Here is a 24570-nt window from a genome sequence, read left to right as displayed (position 1 = left end):
AATCATAAACAACTCAAACAGTCCATGAAAGAACCTGCTCCGTTCGGGGTGCAAGTTATTGGCCATGTGTGGGCGTTTATCTAGGATACAGATAGATTCCTGCGCTACAGACGGTATGTCGCGCGTTGGCGGAAGTTTAAAGGGCAAAGACTAATGTCGATGCAATCTGTAGTGAACAATCCATTCATGGTATCTTTAATCTCAATATGTTTGGGCGTCGATACTCGCATCATCCATAGGCAATCGCTGATGAGACCCTTCTTTGCGCTGCCCGGATCCGTCATCGAGCATAGGACTATGGGATCGAATATTATCACCAAGATCTTTAGTTTCCCATCCGTTGAAGTACCACAGACGATAACACACTTTGATCGGCTGATGAATATGATGCATTGTGTCTGCACCTTTCTTTTGTCAGCATGTTTGCCATGCCGGCATGCTCATATAAAATGAGCATCCAGGCCACTATTTTAGATAGTTTATTATCATTTTTCTTCTATTCCTACAAGCACATAGTGTTATCAACTATCCATCAGAACACCTTCGTCACGCAACTGATGAAAGGTCCGGGCTTTGAACGGTCATGGAGAAAGCTCTTGACCGATATAGAAGAAACGGCGCCGTCGACTCTGATGCCGTCGTTCGCTTCTGGAGGGGTGCGGAGCTGCAAGCGTGCGGCAAATGTCGAGGTCCGACCCGACGGGACTATCGAGGCCGATATTTTTCCGCTCATCCGAAACTGCGTGGGCGTGTTGAGCTCGTCGGAGATTATGGCACTTGCTTTTGTGGATTCCCATACGGACTTTTTGGAAGATATTTGGCAATTACATGCAAATATTATGGAGTTTACCTTTCGGTACCCGAGCTGGCGGCCATCGATTGCAAAAGCGCGCAAGTCCCGGGCCCGCATTCTGGAGAAGCTCATTGTGTGGCACACGAACATGGAAGCTGTTGGACCGGTGGCCGACTCGATTGCGGAATCAGGGTGATTTGAGAACGTCAGTGAGTTGATGAAACAACGACAGAAAACCTGGTCCGCGCGAGGGTTCTCGATGCAAGCTCGTGCTGCTGTAGACTTGTCTATATTATCGGCGTAAGTATTTTCTTTCCTTCTCTTCTGTTTTATTGTCTAGTAGCCGCATTCAATTAGCACTAATGATAATATACGACCGAAGAAGTCTAAAGAATGTAACGGGGATAGACTTAATGCCAATTCCAACTCGGTAGTTCACTGGATGCTGCGAAACATCCAGGCTACCCCCGGCCCTTGTAGGATGTCCGGCGGGAGATTGCCCCTGCCTGTTTAATCATTGATAATAAGTTGCAGATCGACTGGAAGAGACTTTTTAAAAAGAGTGCTATCTTCAAGTCTTGCTACTCTGAGTCCCTCCGTCTTGACCCAGCCCCATGGCCATTCAAACGCCTGCAGAAAGACTGTACAGTGCAATAAAGGGGGGAGCATGTGAATCCACTCGAAGCAAACGATAAGTCCACAATCTCACATGCAAAAGGAACACGCGGTCCTTGTCCCTACTGATCTCTACCATACCGATGCGCGGTACTTTCCAAATTCATCCGAGCTCCACCATGAGCGTTTCTTCGTGGACATAGGCGAGGGCCATGTCCAGTCAGAAATCAAGACCATCCAGCCATATGGAGAAGGCGCAATGATGTGCAAATGAAGGCTTCTTGCAGAGCGCGAGGTGCTGGCCTTTGTGGCAGCCATGTGTTAACAAAATGTTGGGATTTGGAGCCTGTCAAGGGATGCTCATGGGATATGGACGGGAGGGTCAAGACGAGCGGCGTCTGTAGCCCGAAGGATAACTCGAGAGTTAGTCTGAAAGAAGGGACGACTAGAATATCGATTTGCATAATTTGAGTATGCGTACATGGACATAAAATACTCCATGGGGTTATTAGTCATGCACAGGAGTACTTTTGAAGTATCATTTCCCCCATCTTTAAGGATTCACTCGAAGGTAAATTGTAATTGAAAAGTCTGTTTCTATGACTCAAAGAAATAATTTTCAAATGTTGTATCACCTAGGGCTTAGATCAGTCGTTGAATAAGTACCCTTAAGTAGGTATTCTTCTCTTGTCTTCTTTACTTACATTCGAACACTGAGCATAATAATATCTTAAATCAATAAATTCAAATTTGACCAATATGTAAGTGTAATGTACACACTATGTAATGCACACACTATCCTTGAACATATGTTACAATTTAGTTGCACGAGCCCAGAACAGCTGCATCTCCCCACTCCGGGCGCCGGGAACGGGCGATAGTCGATCCGCCAGCACAAATTGAGACTCTCCACAGCCAGCTTGTTCAAAAAGAGAGAATATCTGATCCCGTGAAAAGCTGTCGTGGGAGATGGTATGCGCTGCAGGATGTTTTGGATCTATGATGTCATGCATGTGGTGATGGTGATGGTGGTGATTCTCCCAATTTGTCTGCACTCCAGCTTGCTGTTCAGTCTGATTTGAAAAATCAAGCGTTGCCCAGTCAATGATGAGAAGAACACCGCCTGGTCGCAGTCTTTCGGCGAGACGTTTGGTGGCCCAAGCGATGTCTTCGACATGGTGCAATGCCATACATATAGCCACCAAATCGAAACCATTCAGCTCCTCCTCAGTGAGTTGAGGATTAGTCGGTCCTACTGTGGGAGCCAGGAGGTCACCTTGAACAGCCAACATGTGTGACTTATCGAGGCCTAGTTCCGCAGCGGTTGCACGATATTTGTCTAGCATGCCATCTGACAGGTCGACTCCAATGCATTTAGAAAATAGATGGTGTAGGGACTGTAGAAAAAGATCAGTCAGTATAACGTGCATATAATGTGATAATTTTCACTCGTCGACCGATCTCAACAACTTACGCGCGAAACAATGCCATTTCCACAGGCATAATCCATTAATTTCGTCTGCCGGCTATCCTCGCCAGTATTGGGCCGAACGCCGATCCATTCAACGCTACCGGTCAAAAACTCGGAAATCTGGTTCTGCAGATCGTGCACCCATTTGTCTTTGAACACAAGCTGGGAGGCTTGGCTAGACACAGTCAGAAATCAGCATCTATCCTCTTCGTTCGTCTGTCATGGGAGTCTCTACATAGCTCGCGACTCACTTCCAATATGCCTGGTTCTTGCCGGCAAGTGTCTCTCCCATTGTACTAGGAAGGTTGAATGCTTCTTCTATAAGTGTGTTTCGATATCGAAGAAGGAAAGCGAATATGGCCACCAGTGCAGCTGCGTAATATCGCCAGATGGGCATTAATGAATTAGTGATATGGCATCACCACAGACGTATTTAAATGACTGAATTACCATGTGATCAGCTTAGTTATTAATTGTGTGAGAACCACCGCTTACAAAACACAAACGGAGGCCAGATCGTGATCCGCCCTGGCAATCCGAAGTGGCGACGGGGGTGGGGCGGGGGCTATTACTTCCCCATGTCCTAGTTTCCATTGGTCGACACAGCGGACCGAAGGCAACGGGCCGATCTAGCGGGGCCCAGATCATCTCAAGCTTGTTATTCAGCAAAGTCAAAGGGTCGCCCACTAGCCAAATTTGGAAAGCCAAGTAGTAGAGGTCCGAAGGGCCGATTGGTCGATCCTACAACATCTCAAACTTGGTGAATTTTGTATCTATTGCCTTGAGAGCACATTTATAAATCTACGAACTTCAACACAACTAGAAACAATTACTACCATCATAAATGGTAGACGGCGTCGCTTCTGAGCTACCTGGCCCCGGCCGGCTAGCTTTTACCATGTTCGCTCTGTTCATGGACATGTTCACGTCCAACCTCGACTCAATAATCCTGGCGAACGCCAATCCTTATATCACGAATGAATATCACAGTATCGACGACATTGGTTGGTATGGCTCGGTCAGGTTCTTGACACTTGCGGCCTTGCAGACAACCTGGGGCAAGGTGTTCAAGTACTTCCCCCTGAAATCATCATATCGTCTGTCTCTAATTATTGTTGAAGTTGTAAGTCTTATCTGTGCCATTGCCCCGAACAGTGGTACTTTAATTGTTGGCCGTGCAATTGCTGGCATCGGGGGTGCAGGTCTCTGTACGGGTACCTTTGTTATCATTGGGTATACTGTCGCTCAAGAGCATCAACCTGCATTCAAGGGTGTTATGGGAGCAACCTAAGCGCTGGCATCCTTTGTCAGGCCCCTGCTGGGAGGTGCGTTTATTGAAAATGTCACATGGCGCTGGTGCTTTCACATTGACCTACCTATCGGGGGTCCGGCCGCGTTCATTATCGTCATCTTCTCCTCAACCCCTGAAACGGCAAAGCCGATCAAAACCCCGTGGAGAGAGAAAATTCCCCAGCTAGACCTAAGTGGCTGCGTTCTCATCATCGGTGCCGTTGTCTATTACCTTCTGGCTTACGGTGGGGTGGTTTGGAGAAGGAATGGTCTGACAGCAGCGTTATTAGTACGTTGATTGGCTTTGTTTTAATTTTTATCGCGTTTGGCTTCAACGAATGGTGGCTTGGGGAGCGCACCTCCATCGTGCCCCGTCTGTTGAAACGCCGCAGAGTCCTTCTTAATTGCGCTGTCGTCTTTTCAACTCCGGAGCATTTATCGTTCTCATTCGTTATTTGCCAATCTACTTCAAATCCATTCGCGATGCATCTCTCATCGGCTCCGGTGTTCGCAACTTACCTTTCCTGATTGGCGGTATCTTCTCCATGATTTCTGGTGTCGTTATCAGTGCCACCCAGCGATTTGTTTCCTTCATGGCCATCATCGCAGCTCTCAGCGCGGTGAGGAGGATTGATCTATACAATTGACCAGGATACCTCGACTGGCACGTGAGTTAGATAGCAGATCTTGGCTGATGCTTCGACTGGATTTATATCGCAGATTCCCATCATGGCCAACACGGCATGCGTGGAGACGGCCGAAATGAGCACGCAATGACACTGTTTTTCCATTTTCTTTGTGGCTAAATTTCTGTCTCTGCTGCCCATTCTGGATTGGGAAATACGCTTTGCGCAGAATTGCGGAGACCGCTCCCGAAACATACCCCTCCCTTGTCCTCTCAGCTGGTGCGTCCGAACTAAGGGAGTGGTTTCCGGTAAATGTACTGCCCGGGATTCTGACTGCCCATATGGATGGCATCAAGGGTGCTTTTGCGGTAAAAACATCCTTACTAGCTGTGAACTATCCATTGACTCTGTTGCTCAAGTGGGAGAGATTGAGATGTGAAACGCAATCGTCAAATATCATGGATGCGACTGATGAGAAAACCCAAAGCCCCTTGGAATCTGAATTTGATGCGAGATCCGTTATTTGATTCTTTAACTGTTTTCTCTCCTTCGACTTTGTCATTTATCGCTGTCAGAGTGGTGGTCAGCATCCAGGTTTACTTCACATCTGCCCACGTGTATTAATGTTCTTGCTCGAAAACTAAGTAACTTGCATTGGAGATTATTTATCTTTGGACATCTGTTTGTTTGGAAACATCAAAATCTAGGGTCCTGGCAGTAACCTTTTACATATGTTCAGACCTAAATATGCTTCTTAATTGAATCATTGGAATTTCAGATAAACTTTTGATAATAGGTTTACCAAATTGAGAGATTGTTAGAGTGATTTCAAATAATAGAATGATCCACAATATGATTATTTCAAAGCTTGGAGCCCGGGCGAATCTTCTTAAGGCGTCCAACATACCACTTAGTCAATTGCAGAAAAGAGAAGAGGAAGATAAACAGGCCAAACAACGAAGTATGCCATGCATTGACTGAAACCATCGGTGAAAATAGGAACACGGAGAGTTAGCTCAGAAATGATCAACAACTGCACAGGTCTACCAGATGACAGCCATGTGATAACTCGACAAAGACGCTGCGTTTAACGCAAGAGACACAACCTAATCATTTCCATTTATTCAATCTTTATTGGTCCTTTCCTGCAAGATAGGGACGCAGATCAGCGTCATCTGCGGATGGGTAATCCATGTCTGTGCATCACGTTTCCACTCCCTACCTACCAAATCCTTGGCTAGATGTTACTCCCATTGTTCTATCAACTCTACGAGTAGGGCACAAACCACCACATCCACTATATACCGTTCGATGAATTACCTAAGTCCAAGCCCGAATCTCCAGAAGTTGTAGCGCGCATCGGTACTGTTCACCGTCTGAAAGCGACTAGGTCGATAATCCTGTGCATCAGGATCGCCGAACTCATTGCGAATGTTGAGCGAGTATGAATCAACCACAAAGTTTGTCTCTGCTGGGATAACGTAGCCATCAATCGTTCGCTCAGTGGGAGCCGATTGCGACACAAAAAGGCGACCAGAGGCTTGAGACGCGAGGACTCGGAAATGCAGTGAGAGAGAAAAGACGTCGAATTGAGAAGATGTTAGTGCTCAACTTTCTTCCAGCGTACTTCACAGATTTTCTCTCACAACCTGGTCTGTGCGTAGCTGTCAGATGCCAGAATCAAGCTTCCACGAGAGGGCCCCCATTGTCACATCCAGGTCAGCGTACAGCGCCTCGTCAAGATTGTGATGTACATACTCCGCGCTGAGAGTGCCCTTGTAAAGGGCATCGAACAGCTGGAATATAGGGGCCTTAGTCAGGGACGGGTCGCAGGCGCACTGGTACGCCATGCGACTGAATGCCTTCCATTTGGTCTCAAACTCGCGCAGTGTCCGATTGGATCTTGTTGGGAGGAACCTGGAGAGTTCGAAGCGACTCAGACCACCTTGAATAACATGTGTAAATATATTTTCGTGAAAAAGCTAAGTATTGCAGCGCCCTTTCCATATCCGGAGAGAGCTCCCCATAGATCAAGTCGGCAACGGCCAAGAAGGGAAGCATCTTCAGGTCTCCGACCGGGTCGATAAGTCCATCATGCATCCTTCCCCTTTCTGCGCAGTCCCGAAGATGGACTTTTACGCGGTTTGGACCAAATTCGCATAATTGGAGACGTTGTTGTGTGAGAAGGCTGTCCCACTCACGGCTCGCAAGTCTTTCCACTCTTAGCCGCTCACAAGTCCCACGCATTTGCCCAGAACCTGGCTCATGAGATATTCTGATTTGCTTTTAACAGCTTTGTATTGCTTGTCCGAGTCCTTATAAACAATGTTACTATTTTTTAGCATTGGTCAAGACGCTGTTACCTTAAATAGCTACCTATGCAACGTTGGAATATGGATAATTGAATAATCATGTGTGACGGACATTCCAGGCTTCACCTCAGACCAAAATCGGTAATTAGTGCCATGCCTTTTTCCCCATTTCTCGCTGGTTTCGATGGCGTCGAAAAACTTTCCTATGTCGCTCTACCCCTTGGGCTAGGTATAGGGGCATGAAATAAGACGTGTACCTCGATTCAGATGCCGCACTGGGTATTTCCGGAGAAGGAACCACTATAAAATATAAATTTGAGCTTTATTTAGATATAATTTCGGATACGAGATTGCGTACTTGGACCACAGCTGATATAACACGATTGCAGACCTTATTGCCTGCTGCCAGAACAGAAACGATGAGAACAATCCCGGCGATGATGATTACGGATCCCATTTTATGTCATTTATTGACGGATCATAAGATGACAATGTTCAATACTAATTCCCACGCGTCAATCAATCAATACCAAAACAGTACAATTAGCCCTGCTCAATCTAATATGCCAATCGACGACCGAAGGGAACCCTTCCGGAACAGGCCATCACAGAATTCGGCATCCGAAGCTCGGCCCGTCTATACCAGCCGCAGATAAAATTATTCTAGAAGTTGAATAGTGACGATTATTGGCATCCGGGTAGAAATTGTGAATTAGCAGTCTGTTGACCAACCCAATCGATCAATTGATCAATCAAAGTTCAATTAACCTGTTGCAGTCTAACTAGTTGCATATGACTATGCAGGCGCTTCCACCAGCGGAAGCAAAAACTCGTAGCCAGACACCAGAGCTGGGGTATTACCCAAAGAGGAAACAGACGCTGATTGGAAAAGAGTGCGGAAATCAGCCCATTTCCTTCCTGCCAGTCCACAAAACAAATACCAATACAAATCCCAATACAAATCCCAATACAAATCCCAATACAAATCCCAATACAAATCCCAATACAAATGAAAACCCAAAATGATCGTCATGGAGTGCACCCTTCATCTCCCATCCTCCCTCATTCACTCTCTCACGTCACCACCCCATCCTCCCCTGCTTCCGTTTCAATTCATGCTGTGTTGTCTACTGGCCAGTCCATTGGCGTAGCATGTTTGTCGACTGTCATCGAACCTCTCGACACCCGGTTTCGTACGCTTCGTTGTTGATTACCCATCGTCTTCCACACCTGTGTTGACCAACCCCACAGTTCGTAAAATCAACATGGACGGTCAAGGTGGCTGTCATATCAGATGCTTGGTAGTTACAAAAAGAAGGTCATTATTAATCATAACTACGTGCAGCTTGAATTATATGAAATCTTGTCATATGACTATCAAGTTCCAGTAGTTTTTGCTTATTCACCTAGGTCAACGGGCTATCTAACACACCACTTTCGATCAGTGGCCTCATATCGATTGCACATGGCCACGCGTTCCTCAGATAGTGCACATTTAAAATCATCTATCCGGACTTCTTGGCCAGTCTCCGCTAATCTGTTATCGTCCGCTCTAAACCGTTGGCTTCGACCATCGTGTTCATATCCGTATAACGGGACAGCCGCGAACTACGTATATAGTCCAAAATCGATTCCAGAACCACCAGTCTACTTTCCGGGCTCAGCCTAAGGGCGTTCCGATTTTTTTGCAGAATCTTTACTGCATTATCGTCTTTCCAATCGTGCAGACACCGTCTGATCGCGTACACCTTGGACGGGGGAATGTATGAGAAGAAGTCCCCTGCAATGATATTTTCCTCCGGAACACGTGGTTCCAGGTCGGCAAATTGACCCTCTGGAAAATGGAAAGCCAGCTTTATGTAGTTGACCACTGCCGGAAGGTCGTAAAAGCCTCCGATCATATGTTAGCGCTCCCTAAGCAAAAGTGCCACCAGCGCACCACCACCACCATCACCGATGTCGATTACCGTTTCATAGGCAACTTCCTCCCACGGATAATCCACCAAGATTCCTGGCGCCTGAGCGGAAGCCCCAGCACCAAGGGTACGGGGTAGCTGCGATAGCCAGCCCTGTTTCTGGAAGTAGATGAACATGTTCTCGTCAGTCTCAAAATTGATCTGAGCGGGCCAGCGAGACAGTCCTCCCATCAGGGAATCCGGGATTCCACGTGCCATATCGTAGAACTGGTTGCCGAAGAGCATGACCCTGTTGCGCCACTGTGTCCAATGATTTGTCAACAGCAAGGCCGAGGTATGATTATTGCCGAAGCAACCAGTCGATACTTCGTAGCAGAAGATGCCATTACAGCACAAGACGCGCAGGACCTGTTGGAGACAGTCGGTGCGAGCAACGCAGGCTCTGTCCAGGTCTTCAAGTACCATGGGTCCGATGGTCTTTGATGTGTCTGCTATATCGACGTTGACGGCGCCCACCAGACATTTCGCATGCACGTAGCGTGTTGCTCACGGTGGTTAGTAGTCGTGCACCGTGAGCGGTCAAATATCCACATTACTTGGTAACAGTCATACCGAGGAAATGGGCCGCTAGAACCAGGTGACCATCGAGATGCCAACTGTTTGGCCAGAACATTAAACAGCCTCGAAACTAAAACATACTCTACAATGCCGCCTTCTATAAAAGGAAAAAGGTGATCGACCCTCGACAGATTATCATGTGATCTTTTAATACCTTCCTCCCCCCTCCCACATACCGGCGTTGTAAGAGTGGCCCTAATGCCGTTGGCAGTCTTCAGTTTCAATTTATTATTTCCTATAACCCTTCGGACTGATGAATCAGTTTGAAAACTCTATATATGCTCATATTGGAACGATGGTTAACACTTCGCTGTGAGATGTCTGATTTACATGGCCAGTCAACGTCCGGGGGCTTTGTGATTTATCGGTGCACGGACCAAAACGACTCTGACTGGGAGAAATTCATTGCGCGCTTCCTCCGTCCCGTTCCGAAAATTCTCGAGTGTTACAATGGTCTAGACCTCGACAAATTTGCTCCAACGGTCTTTGAAGACCGCTCATCTGAGGGCGCGACAGTTGCCATTCTCCGCGACCACTTCAATCAGTGTGCGACGACTGCACTGCAAGATGAACATGGTGTCCAGAATGGGAACCGTTGATGGGCTGGCTGGTACCGGTCTTTCGTTATGGTGGGCCAGGAGGCCTTAAAATCGGTACTCAGCGCCCCGTATGATGATAAGGACACTGAGTTTGTTCGTTTGATGGGAGCCGGAGGAGCTGGATGAGGATGAACGCACTGGAGCCGAGCTAGAGGAGGATCCATTGGAGGGATGTACCGAACATGATGTGGGTTGGATGAATGTGCGTTACCGTGATAGAGATATCGTTCGTCCATATAACTGATTCCAATCACTAGGATATGTATTATTCTCGTCCTCCGGAGATTCAGAAACTGCGGTAGGTTGATCCAGCACAACAGGCCCGTGGAGATGGGAAAGTTTGTACATTTGAAGTCCTTGTCCCTTCCGATATCTCGAATATCTTACATAACTAGTCGATTGGATTTGGGTTATATGGTCACAGTATGATAACTTATATACTTGAAAACTCCATCTGATGATCTAAATTTCTTACACAAGGGTTGAGCCTAGTAGCCCTCCCCTTGAAGGGCCGCCGATTTTGGTATCAATGCGAGAACGGAACCGCATTTTGCTCTCCCATATGGATGCCCTCTGCCGTAGCCTCGTCCAAATTCTCGACGGGAAGACCAAGCAATTAATTATCCAGGCGCCGCCTGGACTTCTAGTCCCCATCACCGTTCGCGAAGAACGATCAATAGAAAGCAGATATTGTCACGAAAAAGGCTGATTTGACAATTGCAATGACGATCCCCCGTCCACAACCAATGTATGCCCATTGATATAGCTGGCAGCCTGAGACGCCAGAAACACCACCGCGTCGGCAACCTCCTCTGGGTCGGCCAATCGTCTCATCGGCAAATCACCCAGCATAGCATCCTTGACGGCCGGTGCCCCATCCAGGAATTTTTCCATCAACGGCCCCGAAACATACGAGGGAGCAACGGCATTGATTCTGATACCATTGCGCGCGTTTTCAAGAGCTTCTCTGTCAAGTCAGAAACCCATGTAATTGAACAAACGGAACAAACGAAAGTAAGGACTCACCGGCGGTTTGAACCAGTCCTTTGACGGCGTGTTTGGCTGCGATATAATTGCCCACTCCGAGGAACGCCCCCTCCGAGGCCAGCGAGGTTAATAATACAATTGAACCCCGAGTTTGGTTCTGCCGTTTAGTCGAAACTGGCTCCTGGCTGGTCATTGCCCGGATCACCTCGCGGACGACTAAAAAGCACCCGATATTGTGCACCTCGTCCATGCTCCTATATGTTTCCAGGCTCATGTCGCTGATCGGAGTTTGATTGGCAGCCGCGGTCTTGCCTTGGTCAGAATCATCCAGCACGGAGAAAAAATCACGACTGGATTGGCTCACCCCGGCTGTAGTTATGCAGATATCAATGCGGCCATGCTGCTCCTTGGCTCTCGCTACCAACGCTTGCACCTGCGCCTCCTCACGGACGTCAACATGGTAGGCGGTTGCCTCGTAGCCTTCTCGCCCTGCAACTGCGTAGCTCGATGTGGCGGTTTCTTGGGCTTGAGAGAGATTGATGTCGGCGCAGACTAGGGTGGTGAGGCCTTGTGTGACAAGCGCATAGGCGACCGCGCGCCCAATGCCACTTCCTATAGTTCGATTGATCCACCTGTCAGTTTGCGTAAAGAAATGGCCATGGACTTGGCGTTGGCATTGGCTAGGCAGACGAAAACCAGGAAGGGGGACAAAATAAACAGCATACCAGCACCAAGGACTAGAGCGACACCTTCCACCTGCATAGGGGCTATGTACGGCGAATTGTGGTTAACAACCTCTGGAGTTAGTGTCGAATTGAGTGTTCTTTATCGGGCTGTGTCGTCCAGCTCACACATTCAGTGGGGCTGAATGTAAACCTAGTGGCTGTCATGCATGGTATTGTATGATTCTGGTTCACACAAAGGGGCCAATACTACTCAAATAAATTAGTGGCCCCGGTGTTTGGGATTAAAGGACGAGGATGTTATCGTGAGTCTTACCAAGGCCAAGACTGGCCCGGTGGGGTACCGAAATGGTACCCAGATCGACCTGTGCCCTACTGAATACAATAACATGTGATATCGAGGAGGAACGTCAATTGAGGGGTTGCGGCCCGCATTGGCGGAAGTGGCGGCGGGAGTCCCGTTGATTGGTCGTTCCTCTCCTTGCACCACGATCGACCGATGAAACTGGGCGCACGGAGCTAATGCTAAATTGAGGTAAGCTCTCTATTGAGGTTACATCGGGCCACGCACTCAATAATTATATCCTGTACGGAGGATGGGTCCAGGTGATCAGCCGGCACGCTTGGTCTTCCGTCATCACCCTATTCCAATAATGATAGTATTCTCTCGGAGACACGCCATCGGGCCATTTTGGCTAAGGCCGAGATTCGAGGTGCTTAGATTTAATCCACTACCATGTCCAACGAGAGGTCCGTCCTGAGTTTATCACCCAGCAATCTCCCTCGCCTCAATATGCCGTGGACGACAGCAGAGCACTCGCCGAACACCTTCACCCGGCCGCTTGGTCCCAACGAGGTGTTCATCAAACTTGTCAGTGACCCCGGCCACCCGTTCAGTCGTGAGCACTGGGCTGTGAACTACACGGCCGCCATCAGTCCTCGTGGGACATTCACGGCTTTGTCGGGCTCGCCTGACCTTCTACCAACCGTCATCCGCTATAGTTGGTTGCATCTGCGCTTCCAGCACCCCAGTCTGGCTGCGCATCCGGACTCCAACTACAACGTCGTCTACACGGTTCCTGATTCTGCCGACGCTCTTAGCAAATGGGCCTCGCAGAGTTTTACCGTGGAGGCTGACGCCCAGTCCGCCAACGAGGTGATTCCTACCATTGCACCAACTGCTGACGCCCAACTGTACTACGTCCCCCAATCGAGTGAACTGCTCTTGCACACCGCACACTGGCGCATGGATGGAGTCGGCGGCCTGCTCCTCCTCGGCCAGCTGGTGGACTTGATGGTCTCGCACGCTGACACCCTCCTCTCGGGGACGCTGCCAGACCCGTTCGATTCCTTCCATTGGGGATCGGAGGTCGTACGGCTGGCACCGCCAGTCGAAGAGGCCGGTAACATGCCCCTCACCGCGACAGATGAGCAGAAAGCTATCGCCCACGGGGCAGTCGGCACCTTTGCCCTGGCGGCGGGCGCAGTCGGGGTGCCCTATACCGGGGATGACTCGAGCGTACCCTCCGGCACGCGGGCCGCCGAACTCAAGTTCTCGCCGGCCACTACGTCCGCTGTTGTAACCGCCGCAAAAGCACGCGGAGTCGGCATCACGGCTGCCGTGCATGCCAGTCTGGCCGCGGTCAACTTCCGGCACGCGATCGCCGAGCACCAGGGCCGACACTACACCAGCACCATCAAACAGTCGCTGCGGCCGTATTTGCCTGAGCCGTACTCGACCCCCGCAGCAGCAGCTGGGTTATACACGTCCGGCTGGTTGGTTCGGGTTGACGCCCCCGGGTGCTGGGAGGATAATGCTCGCATGTATCAGGCGGAGTATGAGAAGGGTATCAGCAGCGAGTATCTCCAGGCGCACCGGGAGTATGCGTCCACTTTGGTCCAGGTGATTAAGAACCTGCCAGCACCGACAGAGCCGCCTAGCGATATCGACATCAGCAGCATGGGGATCATGGAGAAATATCTGGAGCGCGAATATGGAACCCCGGAGCGCGGGTTTAGCATCACGAATGCCGGAGTGGGCGTGGAAATACTTTCGCGCCAAGGAGTAGTTTTTGTGTGGACGTTCCGTGATCAGTTGACACTGCGGCTAGTGTATAATGAGGCTTTCCACACCCCGGGGCAAATGACAGAGTTTTTACAAGACGTTCAAGCGGACTTGTTGACACAATTGCGGGTGGCGGAGTAGAGGAATGTTAGATTCAAATAGTCGTTGAGGATAGAACTACAAGCCTTCCGCTGTAAACTTACTGTATGTCTACGGCAGGTTTTAGAGTCCATCGCGCCAACCCACGTTCTTACTGGCAGATGATTACCATTTACTATGACTGTAAGCTTTCACGTACAACGTTAGCAAGGTTATATCTAGAAGTAAAACAATATCTAATATCAAAGATATAGGCTCTATTCGAATATCTTAGCTTAATTTACTCTGTACACTATTAGACTTCCCTCTTTTCCGCCCTGTTCCAAGGTTTAAATCCTATATTTCACATAAAAGCAAGGTGGCAAAAGGACGACTGACTTATATGGGGTTTGCGTGCACCTATGCTTCCGATCCGTCAGACACTATCCCACTCTGAGACTGATCGCTTTGCTTCGATGGTGGTTTTAAAGTGGTGTCTGTTCGGAGTCCCCGAAATGCGGTCCATCAGGATGGCTTGTCTGTCTTCTTCGAGAGGACGGAATGATCGGTTGCCACTCAACAAGTCCGACGCAGTTTGCTTGCTCGCAGATGATGACATGCTGGTACTGGGTTGCTTATTCTTGTTTCGCAGGCGGCGTCCGAGTTCCATAATATTAGGGAGGCAGACGGACATAAGAGAAATCGGGCCTTCGCACTGCACCCAGCAGATATATTCGATGGTGCTCCAAGTCAGGTCGGCTTCCAAGGCAGAGCCGGCCTTGAGGAGAGTAACGAGGCGACCGACAGACAAAATGACCACCCTGGCACATGTCGAGGCTGGTTAGCAAGCTGCTGATGACCGGATCGCTCGTGATGCGCTCGGGGAACTTACGAGTAACCGCAAATAAAGAGGCCAGTTAGCATGAACTTCTTCGTCTTAGTCATGTGCAACGACCAGAGAAGTGGCAGCGGGATCAAAAGGATAATTATATCCAGGATCGCACTGGGTGCAGCAGTCCCAGTAAAGAATTTCCACTGCGTGAAGCATTTAGCGTCGGGAACGGCTTTCCACGAGGCATGAACGGGCGAGCACTGGAAGGTGGTCGCCAACCAGGCGCCTATCAGCCAGCAAAGGCAGAGCGCACCGACCGCCCAGAGCGTAGGCCGGACCCAGGTAGCTCCCCGTCTGAGCACTCGGTCGTAGAAGCATAGCACCGATAATTTGGGCAAGGTTATGCATGCATCGTACAAGTAGGCAGCGGCGAAGATAATCCTCGGGCCCGCGAGTTGATTGCTGACGGGTAAAGTGGCTGAATGACGACCCAACCCCAGGGAGATCCAGTAGAATATGAGGGCCGACTCGGCGATGATGAAGGGCTATGATACACAGGATTACCACACAGTCCTGTGCATCAAACCTCGAGAAAAACAACTCTAGGGAACAGCACGTACCAATGTTAGGATGGCAAATGCGTCGTCATAACCAAACTTGTGAGTGCGCGAGCCCCAGATAGACCAGCAGCGGAGGGCGACCGAGACCACAGCCAATACAAGCATCACGACACAAAGCGCGATGAGCCCCGGCTGTTGGTTGCCATCAGACTCAGCGGAGGACATGTTATGACCGTTATCTCTCGGATCTGGAGCGAAGTTGGCGAAATCATAGGTATGGATTGGGGAGCGCGGATCCGAGAAGAAAGGAGAGGCGGAAGCAATTAAGGCAACAATGACGGAACGGGCGAAGGAGCTAATGCGAAGAGAATCACTCACGAGCAACTTGGCCTGACATGCATGCAACTCCGACCTAATTATGACAAACATAATCCCTGCGGAGTTACGTGGGGGCCATGTTGGCTCTCTGCACTAGTCCAACATACCACACTATCTCTGAAACCCAAGCGGCTGGTGGCCCCAGCTTCAGGCATTATCTATCGTTGGAGGTCAGAAGTATTTATTGGATGGCATTACGTTACATACGGAGGTCCCAGTTTAGCGCTGGTAAAATGAGGAAGATCGCCAGCCCGATTGGGTAGAACCGCCCGATCCACATGCCTATTATGTCTTGGCCTATCCGCCACTACTGCATCGAGTGCAGAAAGCACACTCCGCGACGCCGATTTTTTCCCGCTAAGTTTGTGGCCATATCCAGACTAGTCTTCTCTGCCTGGCCGAGGTGCGAAAGCATAAGATGGATAAAATAGACGTTTCGCGCCCGATAATAATGACGCCCCAATCACTAGTAGAGTCCTCCTTAAAACATCCAACAGGATTCCGACAAGACACTGCTGCTTCAAACACCATCATTAGGCGATAGAATGGAGAAACCAGCATTGAATCCTGCATGCCAATGTGAACCAATCGCAATCGTGGGCATAGGTAGGAGCGTTAAATCCGCATCAAGTTCGGTGTACTGACACGTGGATTAGGATGCCGATTACCTGGGAAAGCTTCATCCGCATCCAAACTGTGGGAATTGCTCGTCAGGAACGAGACGGGCCATTGCGCCGTTCCATCAGAACGCTACAATGCAGCGGCATATTATCACCCGGATGCCGAACGACCAGGAAGTATCAATTCGACCGGTGGATATTTCATCCAGGAGGACATTCGAGCGTTCGAAAACGCGTTCTTCGGGATCAACAACCTCGAAGCCACCTCCATGGACGCCCAGCAAAGGAAACTCCTCGAAGTTACCTATGAGGCGTTGGAAAATGCCGGTGTGCCGTTGGACGGGATCCAAGGCTCAAACACCGGTGTTTATATCGGAAACTTCACCAACGATTTCTTGAACATGCAGTACAAAGACCCAGAGTCTTTTTCCCGATATAGTGCCACGGGATCGGGACTGACCGTGCTGGCGAACCGCATTACGCATTGCTTCGATCTGCGCGGCCCGTCCCATGTGGTTGATACGGCTTGTTCATCGTCCTTGTATGCGCTGCATTCGGCTTGTCTGGCCCTGGATGCCCATGATTGCGATGCGGCCGTTGTGGCTGCTGCAAACCTCATCCAATCTCCAGAGCAGCAGATGATTGCCGTGAAAGCGGGGATTTTATCGCCAGACTCGATGTGCCATACCTTCGATGAATCGGCCAACGGGTATGGCAGAGCGGAGGGTGTGTCAGCCGTATATCTAAAGCGGCTCAGTGATGCACTGAGGGATGGAGATCCCATTCGATCGATCATTCGAGGAACCTCGGTCAACGGGTGGGTTTCTCAATTTGGTGGTAGTCTTAAACGCTAATGATAACGCTCAGAAATGGACGAACACCAGGCATTGTACAGCCCAGTCTGGAAGGCCAAAAGGCCGTCATTCGAGCGGCGTATCGTCGGGCAGGTCTAGATCTAGGGGAAACGGACTACATCGAGGTAGGTTTCTCCGAATGCTGATAAATTACCATGCTGACAGCGGAAGGCGCATGGAACCGGCACCAAGGTCGGTGATCCTATGGAGGTCGAGGCCATAGCGGATATTTTTCGTCATTGGACGGGACGGCCGACCCTCATTGGGGGGATCAAGCCGAACGTTGGTCACAGCGAAGGAGCGAGCGGTCTTTCAAGCCTAATCAAAGTCACCCTAGCGCTCGAGAATGAGTTACTCCCTGCGACGGCCGGGGTTAAGGCGATCAACCCGAGCATCAAATTAAAGGAATGGAACGTGGAAATCGTTACTGCCAATCGAGTATGGCCGGTATCTCGGGTCCCGCGAGCCTCGGTCAATTCGTTTGGTTTCGGTGGTTCAAATAGCCATGCTATTCTGGAGGCAATGCCGATGGACCTGTTGACCAGCAGTTGTAGGGATTCGCCAGTAGGCGAAAATGCAGAGAGGCTCTATCTGTTACCTCTTTCGGCTCGATCTGAGACGTCCCTCAGACAGATGGCTAGTAACTTGGCTGATTTCACTTCCCATTCAGCTGGCCAGGTTCAAATCGATGACCTGGCTTTTACGTTGAGCTGTCGTCGCTCCAAGCTGGCTACTCGTGGTTTTTTTATCGAATCTCAAGCGAGCCTGAATAAGGGGCTCAATATGCTGAGCCTACGACTGAGAGATTCTGACAATGCAGGACCATTCCCGTTGGCCTTTGTTTACACCGGACAGGGCGCACAGTGGGTTGGAATGGGCAAAGAGCTTCTGAGATATAACTACGTGTTTAGGGAGACCATAGGCTATCTTGACTCTTGCCTCCGAGCCCTTGATCCAGAACATGCGCCCGCCTGGACACTGGAAGGTGTTCTGCGAGGTGATGAAAACTGTGATATTAACACCGCAGAAATATCACAGCCACTGTGTACGGCGGTGCAAATTGCACTGACAGACCTACTCAAAGATTGGGGTGCTCTGCCACAGCTAGTGATGGGCCACTCCTCCGGCGAGATTGGAGCAGCATATGCCGCCGGGGCGATCGACGCCCGGAGAGCGATCTTCGCGTCTTTCTTCCGCGGAACTGCTGTTGCCGAGGACTCCACCGAGGGTTCCATGGCTGCCGTGGGACTTGGGAAAGATGAGGCCGAGGCGATAATCGAGGAATGTGGGTTGAGAAAGTCTGTTATCGTTGCTTGTGCGAATTCGCCAGAGAGCGCGACCGTGAGTGGGGATACAGTCGCCATCAACGAGCTTCTTAGGACACTCGAAGGTAAAAATATTTGGGCTCGAAAGCTAAAGACTGGAGGTAAAGCGTACCACTCGCACCATATGAAGATTGTGGGGCCGAAATATGAGGCCCTTCTCGAGCGTTATTGGGATACGGGTAATGGCAACCACGATACAAATGGCGCTGTGGATGGTCCGGCGTCGTCAGTGGTCATGGTTTCCACTGTGAATGGTGGGCCAGTCAGTACAAATCAGGCTGGGATGCCCACATACTGGCGTACAAACCTCGAATCTCTGGTGCGATTTGACGAGGCCATTAAAAATATCCTGGCGCGTGGCATTTACCATCTAGTAGAACTTGGTCCGCACTCAGCTTTACAGCTCCCCATCAAGCAGAATGCCTGGACACTTGAACAAAGTCGTTATATCTATAATTCCTCTCTCATACGTCACCAAGATGCTTGTTTGACTATCCTTCAGCTTGTCGGTTCACTGTTTTTACATGGACACGATGAGCTCCAATACACTAAGATGTTTGCGAATGGATCTCAAGCCCGTGTCTTGGTTGATTTGCCTTCTTATCCGTGGGACTACAGTTCTCCCACCCTGTGGTCTGAGCCTCGCTCCAGTATCGAGTTCCGTCACCGCAAATACCCCCGGCACGATCTCCTCGGATCCCAAGTGTCGGGAGCGAGCACCGCAGGAGTGACATGGCGAAATGTATTGAGCCTCAATGAAGCCCAATGGCTTACCCATCATTGCCTAGGCCCGTCGGTGGTATTCCCCGCCGCTGCATATATTGCAATGGCAGTCGAGGCGATGTCCCAGGTTGCAGGTCTCCAGCTGGAAGATTGTCCTGGTGTGGAACTTCGCGATCTCAACTTCATCAAAGCTCTCGACATGGATCCCGACCGAAGACCGACGGTGGAGATATTTGCCGAGATGCGTCCAATGAAGCTTTCAAACCTGGGGAATTCAGATAAATGGTGGAGATTCGGTGTGCTTTCGATCGACAGTGATTCCCAGGCCACCTTGCATATGAACGCGGCTGTGCGTCTAACAGAAACCTCGCCCCGGACAACTCGGCAGATTAAGCTTGACAGGTCCAAGATGAAACAGGATGCGGTCCGTGTCTGGTACGACAAGTTCACCCAAGAAGGGCTCAACTGGGGTCCCAAGTTTGCTGTCATGGAGGAGGTCTTTCGAGATCGCGCGCGCACGGCACACGTAGCGGCAGCAACTACACATCTCCAGCGGGGAGAACCGTTTGGCCAGTACATTGCACATCCAATCTCCATAGATGCGATGCTACAAACGGCCTTCATTGCTACTACTAGTGGCTGGGTTAGTAAGCTCCGGGCTACGGTGCCTGTTTCCATGGAATCGGTTTACATCGCCCCTCCGTCGGCCCTTGATATGGATACCGATAGACCATGGTGCATTGACACCCAGTCGGAGAACGTAGGTTTTGGGACGGTCAAAATCAATGCAGAGCTATTTAATTCGTCTGATCAGGTCTTGATCAGGATGGGCCAGGCTCGTTGTATTGCCTACCAAGGGAACAGACCGACAGAAACCAACGAGCAACGCAACCCTCTTGTGAGAGCTACCTGGAAGCCGGATCTCTCTGCGCTAACCAGCACGGGTCTTGAAGAGTATCTGAACCGGTTCGCACAGAACTGCGGCTCTAAGGAATTGGCTGACGAGGACGTGCTCCCCTTGGCTGGTGCCCTAGATTTGGCCTGTCACCAGCGGTGTAATACCAATATCCTCGAACTTGGCGACCAATTGCGGATAGCAGAAACTGTTCGTGGGCTCTTACGTGTCGACTCCTCTTTCCGAAGGTATAACACCTATTATCGTGGGGTCTTTACAGACGGCGATCTAGTCGGGACGGAGGTTTTCTCGAAGACTGTAGACGAGCAGAAGCCAGACCGACCAACGGGGATTCCGCAGGAAAGGAAATTCGATATTGTTCTCGTTCCCTCGGTATGTTTGACCTTTTGCAAGCTTGACTTGACGCTGATATGTGATAGGTCGATCTATGGACGCCGGCCCTTTCCAGCAGGCTCACGCCCGGAGCAACTGTCATCATGATGGGGAATACATCCAGTTACGATGTTACTTGGATGAAGATTATCAAAGGAGGTGGTCCCTTTCCTGTGACAGTTGCGACTATAAGCGGAATGGCGAGCAAGGGAAAGGTTGATAAAGCCCCGACAATCGTGGTGAGCTCTTTAGATGACCTTTCATCATGTATATTTCTGACAAGTGTCCAGGTGACCCGAGATAACAATATAAAACGCCTGGATCTACAGCTCCAAACTGTCTTACAAGAATATTTAGGATCCGTGGTCAATATTGTTAGTTTGTTCCAGGTCAACATCGAGACCGTTCCGGACCGATCATTTGTCATATCCACCCTGGAACAGCAGCAACCTCTTCTGAACAGGATTGAAGAGCAAGAAATGGCACAGCTGAAAAGTATTACTGATCGTGTAGCCAAGATCGTATGGGTCGTCAATGGCGGCTTTGTGGGTGGGGAAAACCCAGACTTTGCGCCAGTCCTGGGACTATCTCGTGCGCTTATGCTCGAACAGCCTTCCCTCCAATTTGCGGTTCTAGATGTGGACAACAAATCAGCATCATCTTCTGACACCCTGTACAATATCGTCAGTGTTTTCGACCGACTGATCCATGAACTAGAACCGGATTTCGAGTTCGCGCAACGAGACGGCGTCCTTCATATCTCTCGCTGGGAGCCAGACGAGCATCTCAACGAAACCTTCCGTCTCAAGCAGAATAAGGAAACCATTGACCTCCCGCTAGCGATTGCCGGGCGTTGCGAATTAGGTATCAAGGACCCGGGACAGATGGACACGATACATTTTGTGCAGCTGGAGTATCCAACCGCCTTGCATCCCGATCATGTGGAAATCAGTGTGAAGAGTGTAGGAATGAATGCAAAGGTAGGTCTCATGCTTGCGAGGCACCATTAGCGGCATTGGTAACAAGAAATAGGACATGTATGCCATAAGCGCCAAGGTGGATACCAAGGATGCATCATGCTCGTGTGAATGTGCCGGTGTTGTTACCGCTGTGGGCGACAACGTTTCCGAGTTTAAGACTGGTGATCGTGTAGTTGCAATGGTACCTGGCCATTTTGCGACTGTCGAGAGGTTCCCGCATTGGGCAGTATGTAAATTGAAGGACGAAGAGGATTTTACGGTGAGTGATCGAGTCTCTACATAAAAGTAGAAGCTTATACGTGCAGACATCTTCCACTATTCCGATTGTTTTTTCCACGGTTATTTATGGACTGAAGCATAGGGCAAATCTGCAGCGGGGAGAGGTAGGTGCCGTACTTTTTTATTGCCATGAGCTGGGCTGAATCGATCAGAGCGTCCTTATCCATTCCGCTGCGGGTGGCGTTGGGATTGCGGCAATCCAATACGCGAAGCATCTCGGGGCAAAGGTAAACCACCTGCGGACCCAGCAGTACTAAGTTTGAATCAATCCACTAAATCACTCTATAGATTTTTGCCACAGTTGGAAACGAATCTAAAAAGGCATTCCTCGTCGAGAAGTATGATCTGGATCCAGCGCACATTTTTAACTCTCGCGACTCATCCTTCTTCCCTGCTATTATGGACGCCACTTCTGGTCAAGGGGTTGACGTCGTTTTGAACTCTCTCACCGGTGACCTTCTGCGTAGCAGCTTTGAAGCATGTGCCGACTTTGGCCGCTTCATAGAGATTGGGAAGCGTGACATCCTTGATCATGGCGTCCTGGACATGTCCGAGTTCGGCCGGAATGTCTCCTTCATGGCATTTGACCTGTCCAATCTGTATCACTCGAACAAGCCAGCCCACCATCAACTCTGGAAATCCCTGCTTACAGAGAGTCTGGATCTGGTGAGATCCAAGATCTGTGAGCCATGTTTCCCAATCAAGACATTCCAAGCGTCGGAAATTACAGATGCTTTCAGGCACTTCTCCCTAGGCACGCGATTCGGGAAAGTAACCGTGTCGTTCCAGGATCCGAACATCAAGGTAAGGGTGATTCCAACGAAGTATGAAACCACCTTTAGTGCCCTAAAGTGCTACCTCATGGTGGGGTGCCTGGGCGGGCTAGGTCGCAGTCTGTCCAAGTGGATGATTTCTTGCGGTGCTCGACGATTCATCTATCTGGGTCGATCTGGCTCCGATAAGCCCGAGGCAAAGGAAATAGTTGATGATCTACGGGCCCAAGGAGCCCACGTGACGGTGATCCGGGGAGATGTTTGCCAGTATGATGATGTCGAAAGGGCCCTGGAAGCCGCGGATTGTCCCATTGGTGGCGTAATCCAGGCGGCAATGGCACTCAGCGAGGCTCTCTGGAGTGATATGTCGCACAGCGCATGGCACACTACCATCGGCCCCAAGGTGAAAGGCACTTGGAATCTTCACCGTGCGTTGGGCCAGGGCCGGGACTCCCAGCTGGACTTTTTCGTGATGATGTCGTCCATCTCCGGGACCGTGGGCACGGCGACTGAAAGTAATTATTGCGCTGCCAACTCCTTCTTGGACGCTTTCGCCCGTTATCGCAACCGTCTCGGGCTGCCGGCTATCTCCATCGGCTACGGGATGATTTCGGAAGTGGGATATTTGCACGAGCACCCCGATATCGAGGCCCTCATGAAGCGCAAAGGGATCTATCCCATCAACGAAGATGAACTAATCCAGATCATGAACATAGCCCTTGTAAACCAAAGGCCATACACATGGTATGCACGGTACGATCATCTGGCAAGCAGCCACCTTCTCACTGGTGTGGAGTTCATCGGTCTCCAGGAGCAGCGGCAACGAGGATTTGAGGGAGACAACCACGTCTTCGCCGATCCTAGAGCTGCATTGTTCACTGCCTCCTTTGCCCGCCGCGCCGCGGGCGACAGCGAGATGCACAGCGCCGCAGTGCACATCCCTGTGGAGGTCGCGCGAGCGCTGCGCGACCACCATGATACAGCATCTATGCTCGATGCACTTCGGGGTATTGTTTCGAAGAAGCTCTCTAATCTCATCCTTCTGCCGGAGAACGAGCTGGAAGTGAATCGACCTTTAGGCGAATTTGGCTTGGATTCCATGCTGGCTGCTGAGTTTCGGACCTTTATTTTTCGCATGTTTGAGGTCGACGTACCCTTCGTTTTGCTCTTGAAAAGGAGTACGACTGTTAATCTTCTAGCCGGCCTGATTGCCCAGGGCTTGCAGACAAGTGCTTAGGCGCCTCGTCGCATCCTGTGGTGCTGATGCGACCGCATCATGGAAGTCGCTAGTAGGATGAGGAAGGCTATAGGTAGAGGCACATAACCCTACGCACGAGCAGTATACAAGATAGGTATAACTCTTATATGATTGACTGTAAGGTGATATCGTAAATCGCGGTACTATGCAATGCAGAGCTTAATAAATGAAACCAATTCAAGTAGGTCTTATAATACGCTAAGCCGCGTTCAGGGACATCTTCATGAAGATCATACAAGGGCAATAGAATATGAAGATGTGAATATTGTATTGCGGACGGAGGAGAGAAGGAGAGAGAGAGAGAGAGCGAGAGATATCTATCTATCTACTCCATGGGAGACTATCCCCAACACATCTCGAGCATTAGATTGTCGAATTGCTTTCAGGTCGAAGGCGTAAGGAGCAGTAGCACAATGTGACCCATAATCCTGGCAAGTATGCTCTCAGAAAAACTCATGTATTTCTCCCTTGATTCGAGTATTCCCTTCTCGTACTCATTCCGAGAAATTCCAGCTCCGAAGTTGAATCGTCGTGGTGATACCGAGTAATCACATTGGCACCTTGAAGACGCTGGTGGAATTGGATGAAACAAATTTGCCAAAAGCCTCATCATGAAGAAATAAAATGAGATGAATTTCAGATAGCCC

At 50.0% G+C, this 24570-nt stretch overlaps 13 protein-coding genes across 13 annotated transcripts; 6 read left to right on the top strand and 7 right to left on the bottom strand.

Annotated features, from left to right (window-relative positions):
• Nucleotides 1–201: 201 nt before the first annotated feature.
• N7529_005421 (uncharacterized protein) lies at nt 202–393 on the bottom strand (the record flags this gene model as incomplete). The annotated part of the gene is made up of 1 exon (XM_057240948.1): nt 202–393. The coding sequence occupies one exon, from the start codon at nt 391–393 to the stop codon at nt 202–204; it is 192 nt and encodes a 63-aa protein (XP_057100243.1).
• A 164-nt stretch (nt 394–557) lies between these two features.
• N7529_005420 (uncharacterized protein) lies at nt 558–989 on the top strand (the record flags this gene model as incomplete). The annotated part of the gene is made up of 1 exon (XM_057240947.1): nt 558–989. The coding sequence occupies one exon, from the start codon at nt 558–560 to the stop codon at nt 987–989; it is 432 nt and encodes a 143-aa protein (XP_057100242.1).
• A 314-nt stretch (nt 990–1303) lies between these two features.
• N7529_005419 (uncharacterized protein) lies at nt 1304–1726 on the bottom strand (the record flags this gene model as incomplete). Its single annotated transcript, XM_057240946.1, has 2 exons — nt 1304–1423; nt 1550–1726. The coding sequence occupies 2 exons, from the start codon at nt 1724–1726 to the stop codon at nt 1304–1306; spliced, it is 297 nt and encodes a 98-aa protein (XP_057100241.1).
• A 494-nt stretch (nt 1727–2220) lies between these two features.
• N7529_005418 (class I SAM-dependent methyltransferase) lies at nt 2221–3171 on the bottom strand (the record flags this gene model as incomplete). Its single annotated transcript, XM_057240945.1, has 3 exons — nt 2221–2805; nt 2883–3054; nt 3131–3171. 3 exons carry the CDS (start codon nt 3169–3171, stop codon nt 2221–2223), a joined length of 798 nt encoding a protein of 265 aa, XP_057100240.1.
• Nucleotides 3172–3723: 552 nt separating this feature from the next.
• Nucleotides 3724–4170, top strand: N7529_005417 (Major facilitator superfamily domain general substrate transporter; the record flags this gene model as incomplete). The annotated part of the gene is made up of 1 exon (XM_057240944.1): nt 3724–4170. The coding sequence occupies one exon, from the start codon at nt 3724–3726 to the stop codon at nt 4168–4170; it is 447 nt and encodes a 148-aa protein (XP_057100239.1).
• A 742-nt stretch (nt 4171–4912) lies between these two features.
• Nucleotides 4913–5322, top strand: N7529_005416 (uncharacterized protein; the record flags this gene model as incomplete). The annotated part of the gene is made up of 2 exons (XM_057240943.1): nt 4913–4950; nt 5025–5322. 2 exons carry the CDS (start codon nt 4913–4915, stop codon nt 5320–5322), a joined length of 336 nt encoding a protein of 111 aa, XP_057100238.1.
• A 1140-nt stretch (nt 5323–6462) lies between these two features.
• On the bottom strand, nt 6463–6895 carry N7529_005415 (uncharacterized protein; the record flags this gene model as incomplete). Its single annotated transcript, XM_057240942.1, is given in 2 exon segments — nt 6463–6740; nt 6751–6895. The coding sequence occupies 2 exon segments, from the start codon at nt 6893–6895 to the stop codon at nt 6463–6465; spliced, it is 423 nt and encodes a 140-aa protein (XP_057100237.1).
• A 1744-nt stretch (nt 6896–8639) lies between these two features.
• On the bottom strand, nt 8640–9488 carry N7529_005414 (o-methyltransferase; the record flags this gene model as incomplete). The annotated part of the gene is made up of 3 exons (XM_057240941.1): nt 8640–8715; nt 8854–8977; nt 9047–9488. 3 exons carry the CDS (start codon nt 9486–9488, stop codon nt 8640–8642), a joined length of 642 nt encoding a protein of 213 aa, XP_057100236.1.
• Nucleotides 9489–9958: 470 nt separating this feature from the next.
• N7529_005413 (muramidase) lies at nt 9959–10466 on the top strand (the record flags this gene model as incomplete). The annotated part of the gene is made up of 2 exons (XM_057240940.1): nt 9959–10219; nt 10350–10466. Coding segments are annotated over 2 exons (378 nt in total), but the record flags the coding sequence as incomplete, so codon positions are not given.
• Nucleotides 10467–10933: 467 nt separating this feature from the next.
• On the bottom strand, nt 10934–11989 carry N7529_005412 (SDR family NAD(P)-dependent oxidoreductase; the record flags this gene model as incomplete). Its single annotated transcript, XM_057240939.1, has 3 exons — nt 10934–11205; nt 11267–11839; nt 11860–11989. 3 exons carry the CDS (start codon nt 11987–11989, stop codon nt 10934–10936), a joined length of 975 nt encoding a protein of 324 aa, XP_057100234.1.
• Nucleotides 11990–12703: 714 nt separating this feature from the next.
• N7529_005411 (uncharacterized protein) lies at nt 12704–14116 on the top strand (the record flags this gene model as incomplete). The annotated part of the gene is made up of 1 exon (XM_057240938.1): nt 12704–14116. One exon carries the CDS (start codon nt 12704–12706, stop codon nt 14114–14116), a length of 1413 nt encoding a protein of 470 aa, XP_057100233.1.
• Nucleotides 14117–14489: 373 nt separating this feature from the next.
• N7529_005410 (uncharacterized protein) lies at nt 14490–15670 on the bottom strand (the record flags this gene model as incomplete). The annotated part of the gene is made up of 3 exons (XM_057240937.1): nt 14490–14874; nt 14946–15430; nt 15506–15670. The coding sequence occupies 3 exons, from the start codon at nt 15668–15670 to the stop codon at nt 14490–14492; spliced, it is 1035 nt and encodes a 344-aa protein (XP_057100232.1).
• Nucleotides 15671–16368: 698 nt separating this feature from the next.
• On the top strand, nt 16369–23902 carry N7529_005409 (type I polyketide synthase; the record flags this gene model as incomplete). Its single annotated transcript, XM_057240936.1, has 10 exons — nt 16369–16429; nt 16480–17260; nt 17311–17422; nt 17463–20633; nt 20681–20872; nt 20924–21613; nt 21666–21872; nt 21919–21996; nt 22045–22119; nt 22181–23902. The coding sequence occupies 10 exons, from the start codon at nt 16369–16371 to the stop codon at nt 23900–23902; spliced, it is 7089 nt and encodes a 2362-aa protein (XP_057100231.1).
• Nucleotides 23903–24570: the final 668 nt, after the last annotated feature.

The sequence above is a fragment of the Penicillium soppii genome (genome assembly GCF_028829465.1).
Source record: "Penicillium soppii strain IBT 18220 chromosome Unknown utg000004l, whole genome shotgun sequence".
Classification (NCBI taxonomy): Eukaryota; Fungi; Ascomycota; class Eurotiomycetes; order Eurotiales; family Aspergillaceae; genus Penicillium; species Penicillium soppii.
Note: the sequence above shows the minus strand (reverse complement) of the source record. Positions and strands in the feature narration are given on the sequence as shown.